This window comes from Tyto alba, unplaced genomic scaffold (assembly GCF_018691265.1).
Source record: "Tyto alba isolate M040663 unplaced genomic scaffold, T.alba_DEE_v4.0 Super-Scaffold_14, whole genome shotgun sequence".
Classification (NCBI taxonomy): domain Eukaryota; kingdom Metazoa; phylum Chordata; class Aves; order Strigiformes; family Tytonidae; genus Tyto; species Tyto alba.
In genome coordinates this window covers 16,077,520-16,097,500 of record NW_024881276.1, presented here as the reverse complement: position 1 = coordinate 16,097,500, position 19,981 = coordinate 16,077,520, and the positions used below count along the sequence as shown (strand labels likewise).

The 19,981-nt window shown below is 36.5% G+C and overlaps 1 protein-coding gene across 2 annotated transcripts in view; it reads right to left on the bottom strand.

Moving 5' to 3' along the window:
• POLA1 (DNA polymerase alpha 1, catalytic subunit) overlaps positions 1-19,981 on the bottom strand; it is a 202,874-nt gene that overhangs the window by 67,523 nt on the left and 115,370 nt on the right. For both annotated transcript variants that reach the window (XM_033010094.2, XM_033010095.2), the window contains one exon: positions 90-206. In XM_033010094.2, the coding sequence (XP_032865985.2) occupies positions 90-206 (117 nt within the window). The remainder of the gene's footprint in view (positions 1-89; positions 207-19,981) is intronic.

The following is a 19,981-nucleotide window of genomic DNA, read 5'->3' as shown; positions in this document are numbered from 1 at the left end:
GCTACCTTTGAGAGGGAGAGTTGTGAGAGAGGCAGGCTTCATGAGAATCCTGCTCCACTGCTGTCAATGCTTTGTCCTAAAACACTCACCTCTGGCCTCAGAACTGCCTTCCTGCAGGCCGGGCACACTGGGCCACTCCTGGAAAAACTCAGGGGAAGTCGACGGGTTCGATTCCGGCAAGTTGGCTCCTCACATATTAACCAACCCTGCAGGAATGGAGAACATAGAAGAAAATACATTTGTATGATAAATTCAAGTTATAGTTTCTTTTTACCCCACCTAAACAACGAATCATACTCAAGGAAGAAAAAAAAACATCCCAATTTTAATATCGTCTACGAAGCTGATACTATAATATGTATGAAGAGGTGAAGGTCCTTGTTTAAGGTAACGTCATCAATGGTGGAGAACAATGCTGAAGTCTTCTTGCTTCAAAATACCATGTTCTGCACACTGCAGTCATTCTTCCCTTGAAATACACTAAAACCTCTGCTCTACTCCAGTTCAGACGATGCTAACATGTAACAGAATTATTTTATACTGCTATGTAGACCAGACAGCAAGACACCCCAGAGATCTGTAACAAATTAAATTTTAAAGTAAAGTGCCATTTCCTTGCCTGCGCTTTAGAGGGGAAAACCAGTTTTAACTTCTAGTTTTCTGATGACAGCCAGAAGCTTTCTTTTCTCTTTTTCTTTTTTGTAATAATTTTTTAATAGAAAGGTATCAAGACTTGAATGTAAACCAACTCATTTAGGAAAAACTAACATTTTGCTGAGTTAAAATGAAATACAATCTGAGCCAGCTTGCTCTACGTCAGCTGAGGGAAACAATGCAAAAGACTTCTCTTAAAAGTACAAAAGAAAGAATGCTTCTGGGACTGGTAAGGTTGTACATTTTGTACCAGGTTCAACCATAGGTTAAACCGATGCCACACCTCATAGCAGAAACCTAAGAAATAACATAAGAGAAAGTACACAGTAAAAGTTTTCCAGGAGACTTTCCCAGCTTTTGGAAATGGCTTAAGGACCCCCTGAATCGCTGCCTCCGTATTTACACCACTGTGAATATAGTCTCTCATCATGACAGTGGTGATAGTTGTATTATTACCCCCATCCCAATGATCTTCAAGGCCTTTTCGAACCAATGTAAACTTTCAGCATTGACAACATCCCACAGAACAACTACACACTATATGAAAAAGTATCTTATTTTTCTTGAATGCACAAAATATATATTTTTTTAATGCCTTTTACTTCTTGTATCAGGAGAGTCTAGGAATAATCATTCTGCATTCACCTTTTCCACACCACTCATGATTTTACAGACCTCCAACACATCATCGGCAATCAAACTCTCTTCCAAACCATAGTCCTAATTTACTTAGTTGTTCCTTGCATGGAAACCACTCCACATTTTTGTTGTCCTTCTCTGAATCTCTTCCAGGTCCTTTTTGAAATGAGTGGGTGGGGGGGAAAACGAGAAGGGAGATGAAACCAGTATTATACACTGTATCCAGAATGCTAGATGAACATGAATTTATACAGAAACAAGATGGTATCTACCATCTTGTTCTCTGCTTCTTCCTTTCCTCAAGTTCTGTTTGCCTGGAGCACTACTGAGCCAAAAGCAGTCATTCCCAGAAAGATATTTATTATTACCCAAGAATTATAATTTTATTCTTCACTAGTAAGTCAATACACACATTGTATGCAAAATTAAGATTGGATTTTTAGCATCTGCATCACTTAACATTACTTGGCAGGGGATTTAATCTTTCATTGTTAACTGACAAGTCAACTTGGTATCACAAGGTCTTTCTGCAACTCTTCTCAGTTCCTGCTTTTACCACCCCTGAGTAGCTCAGCACTGTCAAATTCTGCATTTCAGATTACCAGCTGTTGATGTCTCTGCTAGGAATAGCGACTGATTATTTTTGTCTGTTTCCAAAATTTGTTTTTGTTGCTCCTGCATAGAAGTTTAATCTAACCATACCAGGATTCCTGGTACTTTGACAGAAATCTTACAAATCAGAGGACAACTCAAAAAGTTGCTTGCTTCCCTTCTCACTGGCTCTCTAGCAAGCTGTCCCAACACTATGCTCTGGCAATGACTTCTACCTGCTTTCCACTGTGACAATTCAGATTTCTAAATGTCATCATGTTTCCTACCCTTCCAGTTTCCACAGCTCCAATCAGAGAACTACTGTCACTATCACCATCTTGGTTACAAGTCAATAATGAAAGCCTACAACTATATACCTTTTGTGGTGTTTGCTGGCAAAACAGATTTGTTAATAAGACATGACTTATGTTGTCTTTCCACACTGGCATGGCCAAAACTGAATCTGCATTTTGTACCTCAGTAATCCAGTGTCCTGATTCAGTATGATTATGTCAGTAGCTTAGTTTAAAGTTAGATATTTATTTCAAATGCTTTGGAACTTGTGTGGAGGAATACATAAACTGTAGCTTTCTACTTTCCAAAACCATGTTAAAATGAGATTTGACTGTCTATTCTTAAAGTGTTGCAGTTTTGGGTTTTTTTGGTGGGTGGGTAGTTTTTTTGTTTGTTTGGGTTTGTTGTTTTTTTTTTGGTTTTGTTTTTTGTTTGTTTGTTTTTTTTTTAAATCACTGTCAGTGTCTTTCCTATCATTCACTGGAGTATGCAGAGATTTTTTGTTTGTTTTTGCAGCTCATTACCTTAAGGAGAAGATAACCTGAATACTGTGTTAGTTTCATGTCTGTTAGCTTCATCCCTTTTTTCAACTTAAAAATATATTCTTCTATAATCTTTTCAAAAGTGGGAGAAGTCTGATTCATATTTTTTTTGGTTGTTTTTTTAAGTTGAAACCTCAAATCCTTTCCAAGTAACTTAATTCATGCCAGAGACCTCTGTTCTTTCACCATTTCTCCAGCCATGTTACATCCTCAATACTATCCCACTCAGTGCCAATCCCATCAAAACACTTCCTGTTGCTCTTGCAGAGAGGAGCTTTTATGCCCATGTGGGCAGATCAGAAAAACTTCATGGGGAACTTCATGTCAACAGCAAGGTATATGTGTGCTCAAATCCATAACGCAGAAATGGAAAGAGTCCATTAAGATATGCAGTTAGGGTTCATTTCACCCAACTTTGGATATCTAAAAGTCTGATAACCAGACTAAGTTAGTCACCCTATGATCCATTTATAGTAAATGGAGAAAGAAAAAAAGCATCTCCAAAAAGTGATTCACCTAACAGATTTTTGGGTGAGGCAAACCCTGCTCTAGATTCTCTTAGTAAAATAAGGGTACACCTAATGTCAGAGCAAGCTTTTTGGAAACAGTGATCAGATACACTGATCATACTAAGTTTGAGTTTTATTGTTGATTAACAATGTAAATAATTACATATTTAATAATACATGGTGAGAAAATTCCAAGAGTTCAGAAATCTTCTGTGGATTTAATTTTGGTCTCTTGCACAACTGCTGCCCTAGCAGTCCTAGTACCACTCTCTTTGTCACATACAAATTATTTATGACAAGTATTTCACAAGTGACTTTAGAAAGATAGATGCCACTCAACAAGACTGAGCTAGTTCATCAGCAGATTCTTCACCATGAAAAATCCTAATTTAGGACCTGACCTAACACAGACACCTGACCTGTGTCTTCTGGAGTCAGTGGACACAAATGAGTCTCAAGTGAAAAAGCTAGTCCTTAGCTTTGGTTCTACAAATGAACTTAAGATTTATTTCTAAAAGAGGAAGGTGTTAATGTGTTGCCTCATATTTTTAAATAACTCAATTTTAATAGGCATGGAATAATTTTCTATTTAAAAAAAGCTACTCAAGGATAGCATTGAGATCTTCAGGCACTCACTTATGTGAGTAGTGATAATACCATTAGAGCCACTGTGAGGGAAAACACAAAAACATTTCTGGAAAGGATAATGAACTGTCACGGATCTTTCATTAAGCTAGTTCTCACAGACAAAAAGATATGGTCTGTGTGGAAAGCTGTTTTATGCCATATTTGCTTATTATGTGGCATCTCTACCTTCCTATGAAACATCCGGTAGCAGTCTGACACAAACAAGGCCGTAAAATACACGGCCAGGCAGGGGGAGGCGTGGAGGGTGCCCTCACCCATTCCAAAACCCTCCTGTTTAAGAGCATAATTGTTTCAGCTGTAACTATGAAAAGATTCTGTGTGCCCAAAGAGAACACTCATGACTCAAAACATATTAAATGACTACATTTGAACTTCAAAACAATTTATTATACTAGAAAAACAAAGCATGGAAACTGCCAGATAGCAAGGTATTTAGTTAGGGAATGCAAGTGCAACTGAAAAAACAAAGCCTGGGATGGGAGCAGCATCCCAACTTCAGCTGAGCAGAATACTCAAATATAGACAACTATGAAAATAATTCATGATGAAAGTAGAGTGTGTTTTCTGCCACCTATTGGCATTTTTAGCTAACAATTAAAAACAAAAGACTACTTGCAAGGTACTGCTTCTACTGTCTTATAAGGAAATGCATAGATGGTCCACCCAAACTACCATTGAAAAATGACAATTGAAGAAAGTTGCTTTACGCAGATGTTTTGGTCTAATGCAGTCATTGTTGAAGAAAGCACTGGGAACTTTGCTGGCCACAAAACACAGGTGAAAAAAGACTGAAAAACCCTGCTTGAACTAAAACCAATAGCTTATGATAAAAATAAGCATCCAAATTCAACAGCTTACTATTTACTTGTTTTCAACTACCAAGGAATGATCAAAACATACAACTTCCACTGAACAGTACACTTCTCAGTAAACTAACTATATTTAAAAAATGGAGATCTGAGCTGTTGCTTACAATAAAAAAAAAACAAATGTGCTATGCAGATACTAACTAAATGTCCCTTCAATTCATACAGAAAATAGTTTATGTCATTTGTATAGACTTGCTACCAGTTATAATTAACATTAAAGAGGTCTTTTCTTCTTTGTCACCTCTCTATTCAGGCCTTATTTGCGTTGTTTGTACTTACTATCTGTTAATCTCTCTTAACAAATGACAACAATAACTGTTGCTATTATGCATGGAAATTAAACATGTAGATAACTGTGTGAAGGGAGCTATTTTTGAAGAAAGCAGTATCAGAAACATGCAGCTCTTTGTCTCTTGTTTTGCTTTGATAATTAAGCTGTAGCCTTGATTTGTTTTAAACAAAAAACTTTTCCATGGACATGCATGTTGCAATCAAATTCAATACATGCATTATGTTCTGATTCAATTTGTTCAAATGCATTATTTGCTCCATGCCTGTCATCTTCACTGACCAAACAAAACCAATCCTTCATTTCCCAGCAGCTATCACTGAGTCTGTAAATTAATTTGTAATAGATCAAACAAAATCATAATAGGAAACCTTGAGTTTTGTTCTACTTGGTATCTGCAACAGTGTGAGAAATGAAATACAAGTTGATAGGAAGAAAAAAAGAAAAAAAAAGCAACTAGCATTTCCAAACATTTTATCTACAAACGCTTAGTTCATTTTAAAATATAAAAAAAATGTATGCAAAAAACCCCCCTGAAGTAAATGCACAATATAAAAGAAAATCCCTGAAGAGTACTATGTCCACAAACTGTAGCTAATGGGGAGAAATTTGCAAGTCAAAAGTAATTTTCTTTCTTTTAAGTCTGTTCTTGAGAATTAGCCTCTTGCATTCTACTGATCAACAAGCATTATAAATATTACCCCAAAATACAGAGGCAAGTGGTTTTGGAACAGCCTTTCAAATAGAAGTTGCAGGAGTCAACAACATACATTTATTGAGCTTTATCTTAACAGTTTTTACAAATTACATTTCACAATGTAGCTTGGTTGCCTGCTACAATAGAGAACTGGATGTGCTTCTCTATGACACTTCGGTTCTGTATCTGTTCCTGCCTTCAGACAGTCTGGATGCCAAGGGACTACAATGCTTTAAAAGTTCACATGGAATGAAAATGTGTCAGTAAGAAGGTGGTGGCTGCAAGCACTCAAAATTATTCAGAGGTCACTATCAGTCACTTTGGAGTTGAACTTAAAATGTTATTAAGTGCTTGCTTCTCTACAATCTTACTCTCCATGGAAGACAACTTTAATGTGGATCTTTGAAAATGAGATCTTGGTCGTTAATGTCCAGTCCCCAGACGGCTGGGATACCTAACCTCAAGCATGTTGGATCTAAAATTCATGGCTTCATCTCTGCAGAGCTGAAACTATCGCCTGAAATCATCAAACCCACCAGAAGGGAAGTGTAGTAACACAAACCTGGACATGCTTTCATAGTTAATCAGCAAAAATTTGCTGTTCGTGTCACCAATCAGCAAACCAGCTTTTGGAAGGCTGAACGTGAAAGACAACACAACAGAAATTTACTGACTCAGGTATTGTTGTGAGTTACTAATCAAGCCACTCGAACTTCAAACTGATCCCTCCTTTCAGACTACTCTTCAAAAAACATTATTTCCACTAATTCCAAGGCCAGAAGCTTCAAACCCCATTTTCCTGCCACTAGTCCATTATTATGAATAGCATTGACCAACAGGGAAAATCTGGTCGAAGTGACTTTAAATCCCCTGGTATGATGAAGTTCCACCAATATTGTATTACTGGGTAAACTATCAAATCTACTGATATCCCCAATGCAGTGTTAAAAGATAGATGATTTCATGAAATATTTTATATTAAGTTTATCATGGCAACAGCAGACCTTACTCAGTGACCTAAAAGTTATCAGTTCCACATGCAATAAGTTGTTCTACATCACAGGTGTGTTCTCCTGGTTCCACCTGTCTGTGTCTTCTGTAAATATCTGAATATTTGGTGGAGCAGATAGACAAACATTCCTTAGTTGTATATGGCATCTCAGGAATTAGAATTTGAGCCAAAACCTCTAGTAGCACATTCTTTGGCAAGTGTTGTCACTATTAGTAGTAGCTACATCTCTTGAGAATTGCGTCACAATTTTACAGTTGAAACACCAAAGATGGTATCAACATAAAAATGAGCTACTGCTGTAAAGTTAGGAAAGTTTTTCTGCTGTGTACCAGAAACTCAATTACTTTTAAGTAATTTCAACTTCTGATCTGCTTTTTCACCTGTTTAGATCAAAAAAATACTCTCGTAATAACACTGACTTGGTCCAATGCACTTGCACTGCCTTGGTGAGATCTCAGCAGCAATGAAAATCTGAATGATAGTCTGAGAAGTAGTGTCATGCACTGGAATTTGAGTAGACAGTACAGACCAGAGTGACACCTATCTGCCACTGCAACAATCCCAAAAAGAAATCCCCTCAGGTCAGGGATGCTGTCATAAATAGTGAAATAAGATTTCACATGGGAAACTTTACCCACTTCGCAATATGAAGTCCAGCATAACAGGTTCCTCAGGCAACATCCCAGTTTTTCGATGGAATAATGTATCTAGTAAAACCCTCAGAAGACGTCTCTTATAAAGAAACCAATTCTACTGCTGCTAGACACAGAAAGGCATAAATTCATCCAATTTTGGAAGATGAAGAACTTGATGAGTCTAGGACTGGCATAATCAGGAACACTGGTCTCATCTGCAGGAAACATAACTCCTTGCAGTATCCCAGTGTGCCTGCCTGCTTCATACACTTTCTCTAGCTGCTTCCAGCTAGCTGCTTCATACTGATTGTCTTTCCAGAGACAGTACAAATATACATCAGATAGTTGCTTGACCAATCTTACGGATGGAGTAATTTATCAGTGAGACTAGTAAAGTAGACTCAGTGAAGAACACTTTGATCAGGAGGGCTCCACACAGGTGATATCTTAAGATATCTGACTTGGTCAAGTCCATGTGTCTCCTAGACAGTCTGAGCAGAGATGGCCATTCCTTTGGAACTTGTACTTACTAATACAAACAACCTGGAGACTGAATTATCTGAACTCACAAAAGACTGGATCAACATATGAAAGGAACACCTCATGATGTCTAAAAAACTACCTCTTTGCTCACCCACCCTGTTTGGACAGGGGAGGAAAAGAAAAGGTACGTAAATTCTTCATCAAGGTGAAACTTGGACATAATCTTGTCAGAAAGAAATTTGAGGGAAAGCAAAAAGAATATCCTGTCACAGAAGAGCATTATATATGAAAAATGAGCCGTCAGGCTTCCTTCCTCCCTCACCCTCTAACAAAATGACCATCATCAGAAATGAAGCCTTTATAAAAATCATGCAACCACCAATTCCTCTGAGGAAACAGACTTTTTTTTTTCCTTTTTTTTTTTTTTTTTTTTTTCCAAACCTCTATAAAAGACTACTACCAGAAGTTAGCACTGGAAATAGAAGGCAGGACTGCAACTTCACAGGTATAGTATATCTATTTTGACATTTTCCTAGCAGGCACACACTATTGACAAGAATCACGCAAATCAACTCTAAAAACAGTAATGGAGTTAGAAGAAATCAGTGATGCAGAATTCTCTGTCAGCAACTTTTTCAGGATTCTTCAAGGCTTGATATCAGATACCAAGCACTAATAAAACAATATATCTGAAAGATCATAAGAAATACCTAAATTTATCTTTGAAGGAAATCTAGGAGACCTGCAAAGCCTCTTCACTAAGTAGGTTCAGACATCTCAAAGATCTCAAAGTAGTATATGGGTAGACATTGTAATTAATATACTAGTCATTCCAACTTTCTTTTCCACTTTGTCAAAATTTTAACAAGAAATTAGTGGAAAATCTTCCTCCATTTCTTTGATAAGTTACTACAAAGTGATTAAACTGTACCAAGTCAGAAGCCCTAATGTTAGGTTCAAGAGATCTCTTACTAGAGAAAAGATATGTCCAAATCTCATAATGTAAAAGAATTTCAAAACTAAGAGAGTGTGCAAGTTATCTTGAACTGCCAAGCATAACAGTAACTTGAAAGTAAAAATCTCTTAAAGCTAAGTTATCTAACATATTTATACTCAAATTTGAGTATATAAAACAAAGATGACCTTTGAGGATGTTTTGTTTTAAGGCCTTATACTGCTGTCCTAACTCTAACATTTAATCATCTCCCAATAATACATTCCTTTGATATTTTCACAGACTCTTCAAATAAATTGTTTTACAAAATGAGCTGGGTCAAGAGTCTATTATTGATGCTGGCTGACTAGAGCTTTTGTCTTTTTATTTTAAGTGGGATAGGAACCATGTTAAACATACTGCCAAGCTTGTTCTAAGCCGAAAGGAAAGATACTGCAGCATATGCTTAGAATGGTGAAGCACCCTAGGTTTGCATAAACTCCTTTATAAATTTATCCTACATCTTAAATCCCTTACCCAGGGAATGCTTATTCCATGTTCTCTAGTATTTTGTTAGGTGTTGTGTACATTTGGCTTTAAATTCCAAGAAGCAATGCAAATAGTTTTAGTAACTATTACACAAACAACTGATTTTTTTTCCTGAAATTTATACATAAAGTTAACTACAGTGCATTAAGAGATCTGATCATAGATCCAGTGTGGTATATGACTATTCAGATCACAGGTAAAGATAAGGAACTATTTATCAACTCACTCTTGGCCATTACTTCATATTAGTTTTTCTTTTTCTATACAATAAATATCTTAGATGGCTCCTCATTCAGGAAAAAAAAAAATTACATTTCCCAGTATGAGTATTTTTTGAGTCTGATGCTTCCTGATCAACCAATGTAGGAAAGAAGTAAACAAGGACCATGGGATTTCACACTCTCACCTCATTTTGCCTCACTTCAATGGAAGTTGAAGTTACAATTTCAATTTCTTTTTGAAGCACTTCCTCATTTTCAGAGCTTCATGAGTTTTGGCCTATATAACCAATCTGAATTCAGCTGTGGGATGGATGGAGTGGATAAAAACTCTTATAAAGAAAGGAAACTCCCTTCCTGGATGGTTCATTCTGTTCCTCTTGAATTCAACATTATCCAGGCTGATTAATGGATAGACACGATCCTTCAAGAAAAATACAAAACTGTCTCTTAAATGAAAGAGCAGTAACACTGAGATGTGAGTTGCTTTTGAAAGTGTACTACTTGAAAGCAGTACAGATCCTGGAGATGGTTTGTTATATATCCAGTATTATTATCCCAGGAACCATGATAAAGGATGTTATCAAATTGAAGCTTCTCAGCCAACAACTTCCTAGTGGAAGACAAATGGTCATTTTACCACCCAATGAGACAGTACTGAAGGTAAAAGAGAAGGATACCCTCTCCAAAATATTATCTACTGAAACCTCCTGTTCTCAGAGAGACTCGGATCTGTTGTCTCAGTTCCCCACTAGAAAGCTGCCAGCCCAAACTGACTCAAAGGAAACTGGAGTCAATGGGAACCACACCATCAAAGGACTAGGTTGTGATCGTCCAAAGCAACTAGACAAACTGTAATTGAGGGCACTGTTGCTACACTAGCTTGCTACCTTAAAGAAAGCATGAGAGATGAAAGAAATACTACCCAAGTTTCTCAGAAGAACACAAAGTGTCCTTCTACCTTGAAAACACCAATGCTACAATGACAGAAGCACTGATGTTGGTTCCAGGCAGCCATTACAAAAGGTGAAGCTCACCTTTTGCACCCAACTGCTCTGATGTAAAACACCAAGAGAAAAGATGCAAACATCATAGATCCCTTTGGATATTATGGAAAATGGACATAAACTTGAGAGGATTTAGCCTACAACAAAATTCTGTCCCATAAGCGTGCTTTTTAGGAGTTCTTTCAGTACTCACATACTTCAGTGTCCTATCAGCAACTCATTACTCCTGTGATGTGAACTCAGACATAAAATATCATATGCCTATTTCTAGGATAGTGAAAATGAAAGTCTGTAGATTTTTAAGAATGGTATTTTGTGATTTGGATACTCCAAAATAATAGAACTTGAACAGCTTTCTAATCCAGAACTGAAAATAATGTTGAAAGAAACCACCCAAGACTGAAAGAAAGCTTCATTCACGTCTAGAAAATATTACTCTCAGCAGTATCTGTCATATCAGTTTGGCCATCAAAAGTCTCGTGAGGGTGGGGGTGTAGAGGGGTGAATCAAAGCAGGAGATAATGAAAGCAGCTAGAAACGCACCATATCCCCTCCCCCCCAAAAGAACCCAAATTCTCAAGCCAACATAAAAAATGCTTTAAACAAAATTATCAAACAAGACAGAAGTGAAAAATACCTTGTGGGTCAATGTAAAAGTTTTAAATGTTATTAAAAATTGATTTTTTAAAAAAAATAAGACATCTTTAAATGTACAGTCACATGTCATTTCATATAAGTTATTTGAAACTTATTGATCTCATTTGTGCAAAGACCAGGCTCTGTCATCAGCCTGCTGAAAGGATAATAGAGCACTCCAAACCCTTATGATAGGTTTGATGCAAACAGTGGCCCTCATTTAAACACATGTAATAGCACCACAAGTGGACAAATTCCAACCTTAACAGTTGTACATTATAAACTAAATTAGCAAGTATGTTCTGCTTTGCTTCACACCAAAGCCAATACCTTGGTCATCTTATCTTCAGTAAAATAAGGTTCTAGGCACCAAAATACATGCCTCAAAACATTAAAAAGTAGAGCACAAGTTTTCATAGGCTAACATATCACTCACAAAGAGAACGAGCAATTACCAACAATTTTATTTTATTTGAGACAATCTGAAAACAGCTGAACTGGATTTCAAGCAACTGGGAAAAGGCATACTTAAAAGGACTACATATTGAAAACTACATTGAGAAAAGGATCAGTGAAAGATGTCTTATGTATTTCTGTATTGAGAGATAAAACCTCTAGAAGGATATTCAAGTCAATTCTGCAAAATATTCCCCCTATTCATACAACTCAAAGCAAGCCACATTCTTAGGCTATAAAGGTCACAACTAAGTACAGTACCTTGTTTCAGAAAAAAATTTTGCTTTGTCTGTCAACTGTCAACAAAGCACAAAGAACTCATACAGCCCATCCATGTATTGCTTGTTAAAGAATCTAGCATCATAGGAACAGTAAGAATTTCAGATTTCTTAAAATCTATGCCTCTACTTTGGTTAGAAAGATAAAAACACTCTACTGCCCCCCGCCCTTCTTCCACAATTCTGTCATCTTCCCTTTCCCCTCAAACATTTGTACAGTCTGTGAATTTTTCCCTCCGTCACAGACTTGTCTTGCAGGAAGCTGAATATGACTTTAGATGTAATATAGAACACACAGATATTTTAGTCACATATGTGGCAATAACAGTAAGGTTTGTCAACTTGAGCATACATTTCAAGTTGGTAAAGAGACAAAAAGATCTGCAACCTGGCTACTGAAGGAGTTAATACAATTCTCAAAACTTAAAAAATTATAACGCACATGAATATATAAATATGTATGTTTAGAGGAGCTCGATGGAGTGAAAGGTAATGACAAAGCAGTCTCAACGGTCTGGTCACCTTAAACTAGAAAAGTTTAAAGCATCACTAAGCAGTGTTTGTTCATTTAAGTTTAATTATTTTCTCCTTGAGAATGGCACTAATGAAACTGAATATCTTTCATGGTTTCGAAGAGCAGTCTGAATGGTCTGTAAACAGGACTGGGGGCAGACAAGAGAGCTGGCTGAGCCAGGGGGTTGCTAGGTGATGCAGAATGTAAACCCACAAACTTGTTCAGGTTTACTTTGCTTTCATGCTGCTCTCACACAGGCTCTCCAAAGTTTTAAGAATTAATTTCCAGGTAGCTATTTAAAAACAAAAGTAGAATAATTAAAAAAAAAAAAAAACACCTTTAATCCTCTTCACCTCTTTCCCCCTACACCCACCCTTTCCCTGCCCCCCCATAGGAAAAAGAAGGAAACAGGAAAGGCAATTCAGAGCATTAAAGTGCAGGAAATCCATTATAGTGTTTTGAATATGAGGACAGGAAGAGGACCATTCCCTCTATATATTTGTATGTAATTGTTGAGGACTGGTGATTATGAAGAACTTTTAATCTTTTCAGATTACTTTTTACTTTTGTAAATGTAAATAAAAATGATTTCTGGAGCAATATGTTGGCTCTTTAAAGTACTTAAACTGAAAATAAAGTCGTATTTACTAATATTTCCACTGCAGATTACAAAAGCAAACTTTTCAGTATAGCCATGTGTTTCTACCCCCATCCTTTTCAGAGCTGTGTTGTTTTTTTTTTTTTTTATTTTTTCTAAAGTATCTGATCAGAGATTGTCCGGTAAGAGCACTTTATTAGATCATCAGCCAGAGGGTTTTACAAGCACCAAGAGCTATGGGCTCAAATGCAGCACATCAGTTTTAATAGCCGAAGGTCTAATAGTAAACTGCAGACACTGCTGAGAACTTTCCATGCACTGAACTCTTGAAAAAGCACCATCTCTCAAGCTTAAATGCAGCTGCCTCTTTCAATGCCGCAAATGGGTAAATTTGACAAAAAAGCCACCATTAAGACTACATGAAAGGCTCAAGACAACATCCTTTCAATGCTTTGTACTTCAGTAATCAGATGTACTTACTCACCCCCTCCCCCAAACCCGATCAAGAACTATTTCTGAATGGTAGGAAATAATTCCCACTTTGTACATCTTTTAGTTAATCAAGACTTTCTATTCAGCAATTTGACCTTTTGTTCAAAACAGGATTATCAGTTTTTTTCGCCAGTTACCAAGGGCGACTCGCATGGTGAACATAATTGCAATAATTTGCAAAACACCATGGCAACCCACATTACAACTAGGTAAATACTGGTCTTTTGTGCTACATTGTTATTTTCAGAGATGCTGAAGTCAAAGAACGAATGACAAATGAACACAAAATTTATATTTGCTTTGTCTCAAAAGAGAAGAAAATTGATAACAAGAATTGGGGGGAAACCGACTACAGCTGTAATTTCTAACTTGATTAATTAGGATGGTAACAGTCCTTAACAGTATATTCAACAAACAGCCCTGACTTAGTCTCTCCACCCACCTCTCTCTCTTTCTACACTACTACCACTAACCCCCACCCCAGACAAATTTTTTCAGCTAGGAGAACAAACAACTCCATTTGCTCTTTTCTTCAACTTAATGGAATCCTTAATTACAGAATATTGTTCTCCTGCTCTTCATTACACTGAAAACTGAAAGTGAAGAGAGAGAGGAGGAGGAAGACAGTGCCAAGCAGACAGGGTAGCTACAGTCATCTTATCTGCCTTTGCTTTTTTTGTCCATAGCAGACCTAAAGATGAGATAGCATTTTTGTATTTTTTTTTTTTAATATTGGCAGCTGTTGTATAGCAGATAATTAAGTAAACTATTTAGTGCTCAAGTTCTCTCACTGGCAGCATTAGTAAGACATGAAAGCTTAAGTCAAGTCATGATTAAAATGCAAAATCAGAGAGGAAGCAACTGCTTAAAAGGAAAAAAATTCTCTTAAAATTATCAGATCAGGTGGTTTCTAACAAAATACCTACTGTATTAAAACATTTGCCTGTGAATAATATTATATACTTAATAAACTAATAATTTTGAACTTAACTTATTTTCTTTATAATTGTAAGGAACTTATTGTTACAGTATAGGCTTTTATTAAGACTTCAAGAAACCACATTAAAACCAATTATTTCAGAAATATGTTACAAATATGGAGAAATAATTTTGCTTAAGAAAAAAAATGCTGAAAACAGTCTAATATATGTTACTGACTTCGCAATAAATTTGCTATATTACTGGAGCACGATTTCTGTGCTGAAACATTTATTATGCCACAGTGAACTGAATGATTGAGAGCTTAATTTTCATACCATTAATAAAAACAAGTTATGTCCCTATACAGGCCAAATTCTGTTATCAGATGTATGCATATGGTTCCTATAAAATGCAATGGCACCCTTTAGCAATGGATATTCACATACAGAGTATATGAAAAATACATTAAGCTGCAAGAAGCATGCAATCAGAAGCCAGTGTAATCCTCATTCCAGTTCCCTGTATATACAAATCATATGTCAATTTACAGTTAAAGGACCACATCTATATTTGAATTCTCATTAAAGGATTGGATTGCCATTAGGATAAAATAGGCTTGCAAAGTGAACAATACTACTGCTGCATTCCTGCATACTGTGAACACTAGAGAGTATATAGTAAAATGAAAACAAAGTGCTAAAAGCAACTGAATCTGGCCCCAGGGAGCAGAAACACACCATTGCCTCTGTCACACAGATTCTCCATGCTGCTGGACAAGTCACTTTCAACGTACTGAAAGGACTCAGGTAATGATCACCCAAGGATCACCAATGTCATTTTCACTGACATTTGAAGGTCTACACTGCTGAAGTTTGAGTAGACCCAACTGTAACCCGAAAGCTGTGCTTTGGGTAGTTACACAATACTACACACTCTGAAAAATCAGGTCCTTTGCTTCACAAATTGGGCACCCAAACTTATGGACACGTTTGATGTTCATTCCCCTATGCTTCATTCCTCTAAGAAACAGAAATAACTATTTGTCCCCTCGCTTTACATGGTTCTTGTAAAGATGTTCTTTAAGAGCCATTTGATCCTACAGTGAAGTGTGCCACAGAAAAAACCCTGAGAAAAATAAATAATTCTAGGCAAAGTTTCAGATAGTGCACTTGGGTAAGGTAAAGGGCACCCACTAAGCAACGGAGAGAAACAAACACAGACTAGCTGCTCATCTAATGACTGCTGTCCAATCTACAGGATGCAATATACTGAAAAAAAGACAGAATGGGGTAACATCACACATAACTGACCCAGATTAAAATTAAGCAGTATTAATTCTAGGATTTTTTAGCTTTCAAATGCCCAACTCTGCAGTATCAGGATCTCTCCTCTATATTATATATGTATATATATATATATATATAAATAATAAAATCAATCTTTCTGCCCATTTTTCTTCAAAATAGGGTTTAAAGGAATACAAGATTTTACTTCTTGAAATAAACAAAGTAACCCATAATAACAGTGAATTTCCACCTTCTCTGCAAGCTACACATTTTGCCCAGTATTTGTCAATAGCAGAGGGAGGTAAACATTTAGGAATTTTCTCAGACTTTTATTTTTTTATTAAACCAATCACATTCAAATATAATTGCTTGCTTTTCTTGTCCAAATTTTCACAGGTGATCTTCATTCATGCGTTCTTCCTCATGCTATTTCAAACCTACCTGGCCCAGCCAGGTGCTTATCCAGCAGATACTTCGAGTATTCTAATTCAGCTTCTTTGCTTTTAGTTTCCTCTACATCCACTCAAGGTCCAGCTCCAGTCTCATGTGCCAGTTCTAATCTCTTTACTCATCTATATTCAATTCTTGCAATCATACTTGGTTTGGTTCGTTTTAAAATCATGCCCAGTTCCTGCTCCATACTAAAATATTTTCTTAAAGGTTTGTAAGTTTTTTAAATCTAGGTGGATTTTCACAGGATGACAAAAGACAACCAATAGAAAAAGGAAAGGAAGGATGAAATATACACTATCCCTCATAACCAAATGTTAAAGACTACAAAGACACAGCACCTGCATTTCAGGTATGGCAAGGTCACCTGAAGAACTTTACGACTGCTTCTACTGCAGTATCATGCAATAGGCAAGTGATTACAATTCAAGCACTTTCATACTTGTGGGATTCAATTCAACTGATTTACATTATATCAGACTTTCCCCTTTCCCATTCACTCCTCCTCAGATGACCACTACTGTGCACAAATGTAATTGCTTGGTGGACCTCACTAGGCAGGTTCATGTATCAAGAGGTATACAGTTCAACTGTAACTTCTGGTTTTATAACACTTTGATTTGGAATGGTTAAGATATATTTGTAGTATACTTTATTCTGAGATAATAAACATATACTGCCCTACTTAACTCCACTTTAAATGACTCAATTCCTGCTACTGTTATCTAATTAAACTAAGCGTCAAGCAAGACACTCAAAAGTCTCAAAACACATTTCGGTCAGTGTTCTGAGACGGTCAGGCTTCCTCCTTAGCCTCCTCTCAGCTACCCATTCTTTTCTGTAACTACTCTCAACACTTGCCTACAACTCTTTCCTGTAGTCCTGTGAGGTCTCTCTCAAACTTTCCCTTAGACCTGCCTATTCTTTTTTAAAAGAGAGCTCTTGTTCTGCCTCCCCCTCAGCCTTAATTTAATTTACATTTCCCACTACAGTCAGACTGCATAGTTCTTCTTCTCTTTAGGAGAGACCGATTTCTTCAGCAACATCTGGTACCCAATGCCATATCAATCTCCATGTTAATAACAAACCTATTTTGAGGGAAAAATCTCCATACATGGCACAATGTCCAGATGCAGACCAGAGGTCGTGACAAGAGGTCAGAGGCAGATGGAATTTTGAGATCTTATAGCCCTTTCTATTAACAGTTAAGTTTTTCAAGGGCTTATAAATTGGGTGTATCTGCTACTTGCCACGAAGAACAGAAAGCACTCAAAAATCTTGGCTGATCTGCTCGATCTCAAGCACCCAAGTGAAGCCAGAAAGGAACAACAACATCTCAGAAGAGCTGTTGTGGATTGGTTTATGAAAAAATTAGAATCCAGTTTAGGTTAAAATTTCAGATAGAACTCAGGTTTAGACAGATTTGACATATAAAATGGCAAGCCAGACACCTAAAATGTGGCACTGTTTTAAAACTGTAAAACTTTAGTTTTCAAAACTTACACCAATGTAATACATGGTAAATTTTACTGAAAACTGCTTTGAGACTAGTAAAAAAAAAATAGAAGGACAAGGGTTCAGAGAGAACAACAATAGGAAGTGGGGTTTTTTTTGGTTTGTTTTTTTAATTTAAGAAGTAATAGCAGCCATGGTAGCAGCAGCAGCAAAGAAAATAAGAAGGACCGAGTTGGCACAATAGATTGGCTGCTGTTCTTGCCAAGCCTCAAACTGAAAGGCCCCAGATCCACAGCCAACTCCCTCCATCCCTGCCCCTGTATATAAATCTAACAACTTATATCAGCTAATATGGGTAAAAACAAATTACGTAAACCATAGATTATTCAAAATATTTCTAAATGGACTGATGTGAAACCAGCCAGTACTACTCCTTTACCACAGAAGTGGACATGATCATCTGGAACTGTTTGCATTATTCAGGATTAGTAGGTCCACATTAAGAGTAGGAAGAAGGGCTACACAAAATTGATCTTTCTGCACCCACAGTGGTCGGTCTTAGATAGGTTGTAGAACCTCCCTCAACAACCTGACGTAACATCAAGGTTGGACCTGTTTTTAGTGGAATGGTTGGGCCAGAAGACATCAAGAGTTTCTTCAACGTAAACTATTCTAGAAACCAACTAAAGTTACCAGATGGACCTTAAACAACTGATGCTTTTGTGTAAGCATTAACAAAAAAAAAAAGCCAACTCAACAGAAATACAGGCCTGTCACAAACTCATTGAACTAAAAATCTGCGAATGGGGAAGAGACTGTTTTCTGTTGCTTATAAACTGGTGACAGGCAGCAAGTGAAATAAACAGGACATTTTTGTTGCAGAGATTTTTTTTTTTAACGTAACACTAAGAATTTTTATTTAGTAAATCACATTCAGGAAGAACAAACTGCATAAAACCAGCAGGTAAAGCACGATCCTTGAAATACACTATCCTTCCTTTTTTAAAAGGTTACCTGATAGTGAGACTTGCAAGGTCTTTAAAGCCAACCAGCCAATACTGAAATTGGTATGGCCCAAGAGAGCAGTTTCCAACTGTAACCTCCTGAGAGTAGAACAGGTTACTTGCTACTTCCCATCTGCTAGAAGAAATTCTGCTGCTATAGTGTTGTTGCTTTGAGTTTGTGGTAGACATACATGTCTTCCCAAGTCTGCAGAACTAGTATTTTCTAAAATCTAGTGAGAATACTTAATAAAAAAAAAAATATATGTCTGAAACAAATTCTGAATTTCATTATGACAAGTGAAGAAAAATTAAATGACTGGAGTAGAAGACTGTGACTATTTAGCAACCCATATTACGACCTGATCATATTTTATATGGGTAGAAGAACAGTTCCAATCAAAGTCCTTTTTCTTAAGGTAAGAAAAAATACAAGCCAATTTTAACTTGATAGAATGTATAAAATAGATGTATAAGAAATGGAAACTGAAAGCAGACAGTGGCTGACAAATTAAAAGTTTTCTGAAGCAGAACACTAAGAAAAATTAAAGCAGATATTAACTAAGAATATATAACCGAGTCAATGATAACAACAAAACAGTTTACAGCACAAAAAAACAGAAGTGTAACTATTTATTGTACTTTGGAAAAGCACAGTAACAGTCTAGTAGGAAATAAAGGACAACCCTTTGTTTTGTTAGCAATAAAATACTTCAGAGGCCTTCAAAATTCAGCTTATTCATATAACAAACACTTGAACATAACAGTCCTATTAGAACTAAGAAGATCCGTTACTTGCTGGACTTTCTGCCACTTGAATATACCTCAAAAGACTAAGACCCATGAAATCTAACAAAATGCTAATTTTCCTTGGAATAGTTATACATGCAAACCAGAATGATCCATGTAACTATTTGTATGCATCAGTCTAACATTAACCTGAGGAAAATCAACAGAAATACCAATAGGGACTTTAAGTGATCAAGAATTTAAAAACAGGAATGTAATTAACACCAGTCAATATGTTTTTATACAGAACAGCCTCAACCAAACATGACAGTTCATTTTTTCATAAGATTACAAGTTTGGTTGAGAAAGGCAGATGTACTATAATTAATCTCTTGAACGGTATTTGATTTACTTCCAAAGGACACTGCAATAGAATTAGTATTGCACAGTGTTAATAAAGCACATCTGAAATGGATTAAGAGGTGCAAAGTTGAAGCATCTCAAAAAAATCAATTGTCCATGAGACACAAAGTGATGACAGTCAAGTAAGCATTTGTCAATATGGGATAGAGAGGGATTCTGGCGATATATCACA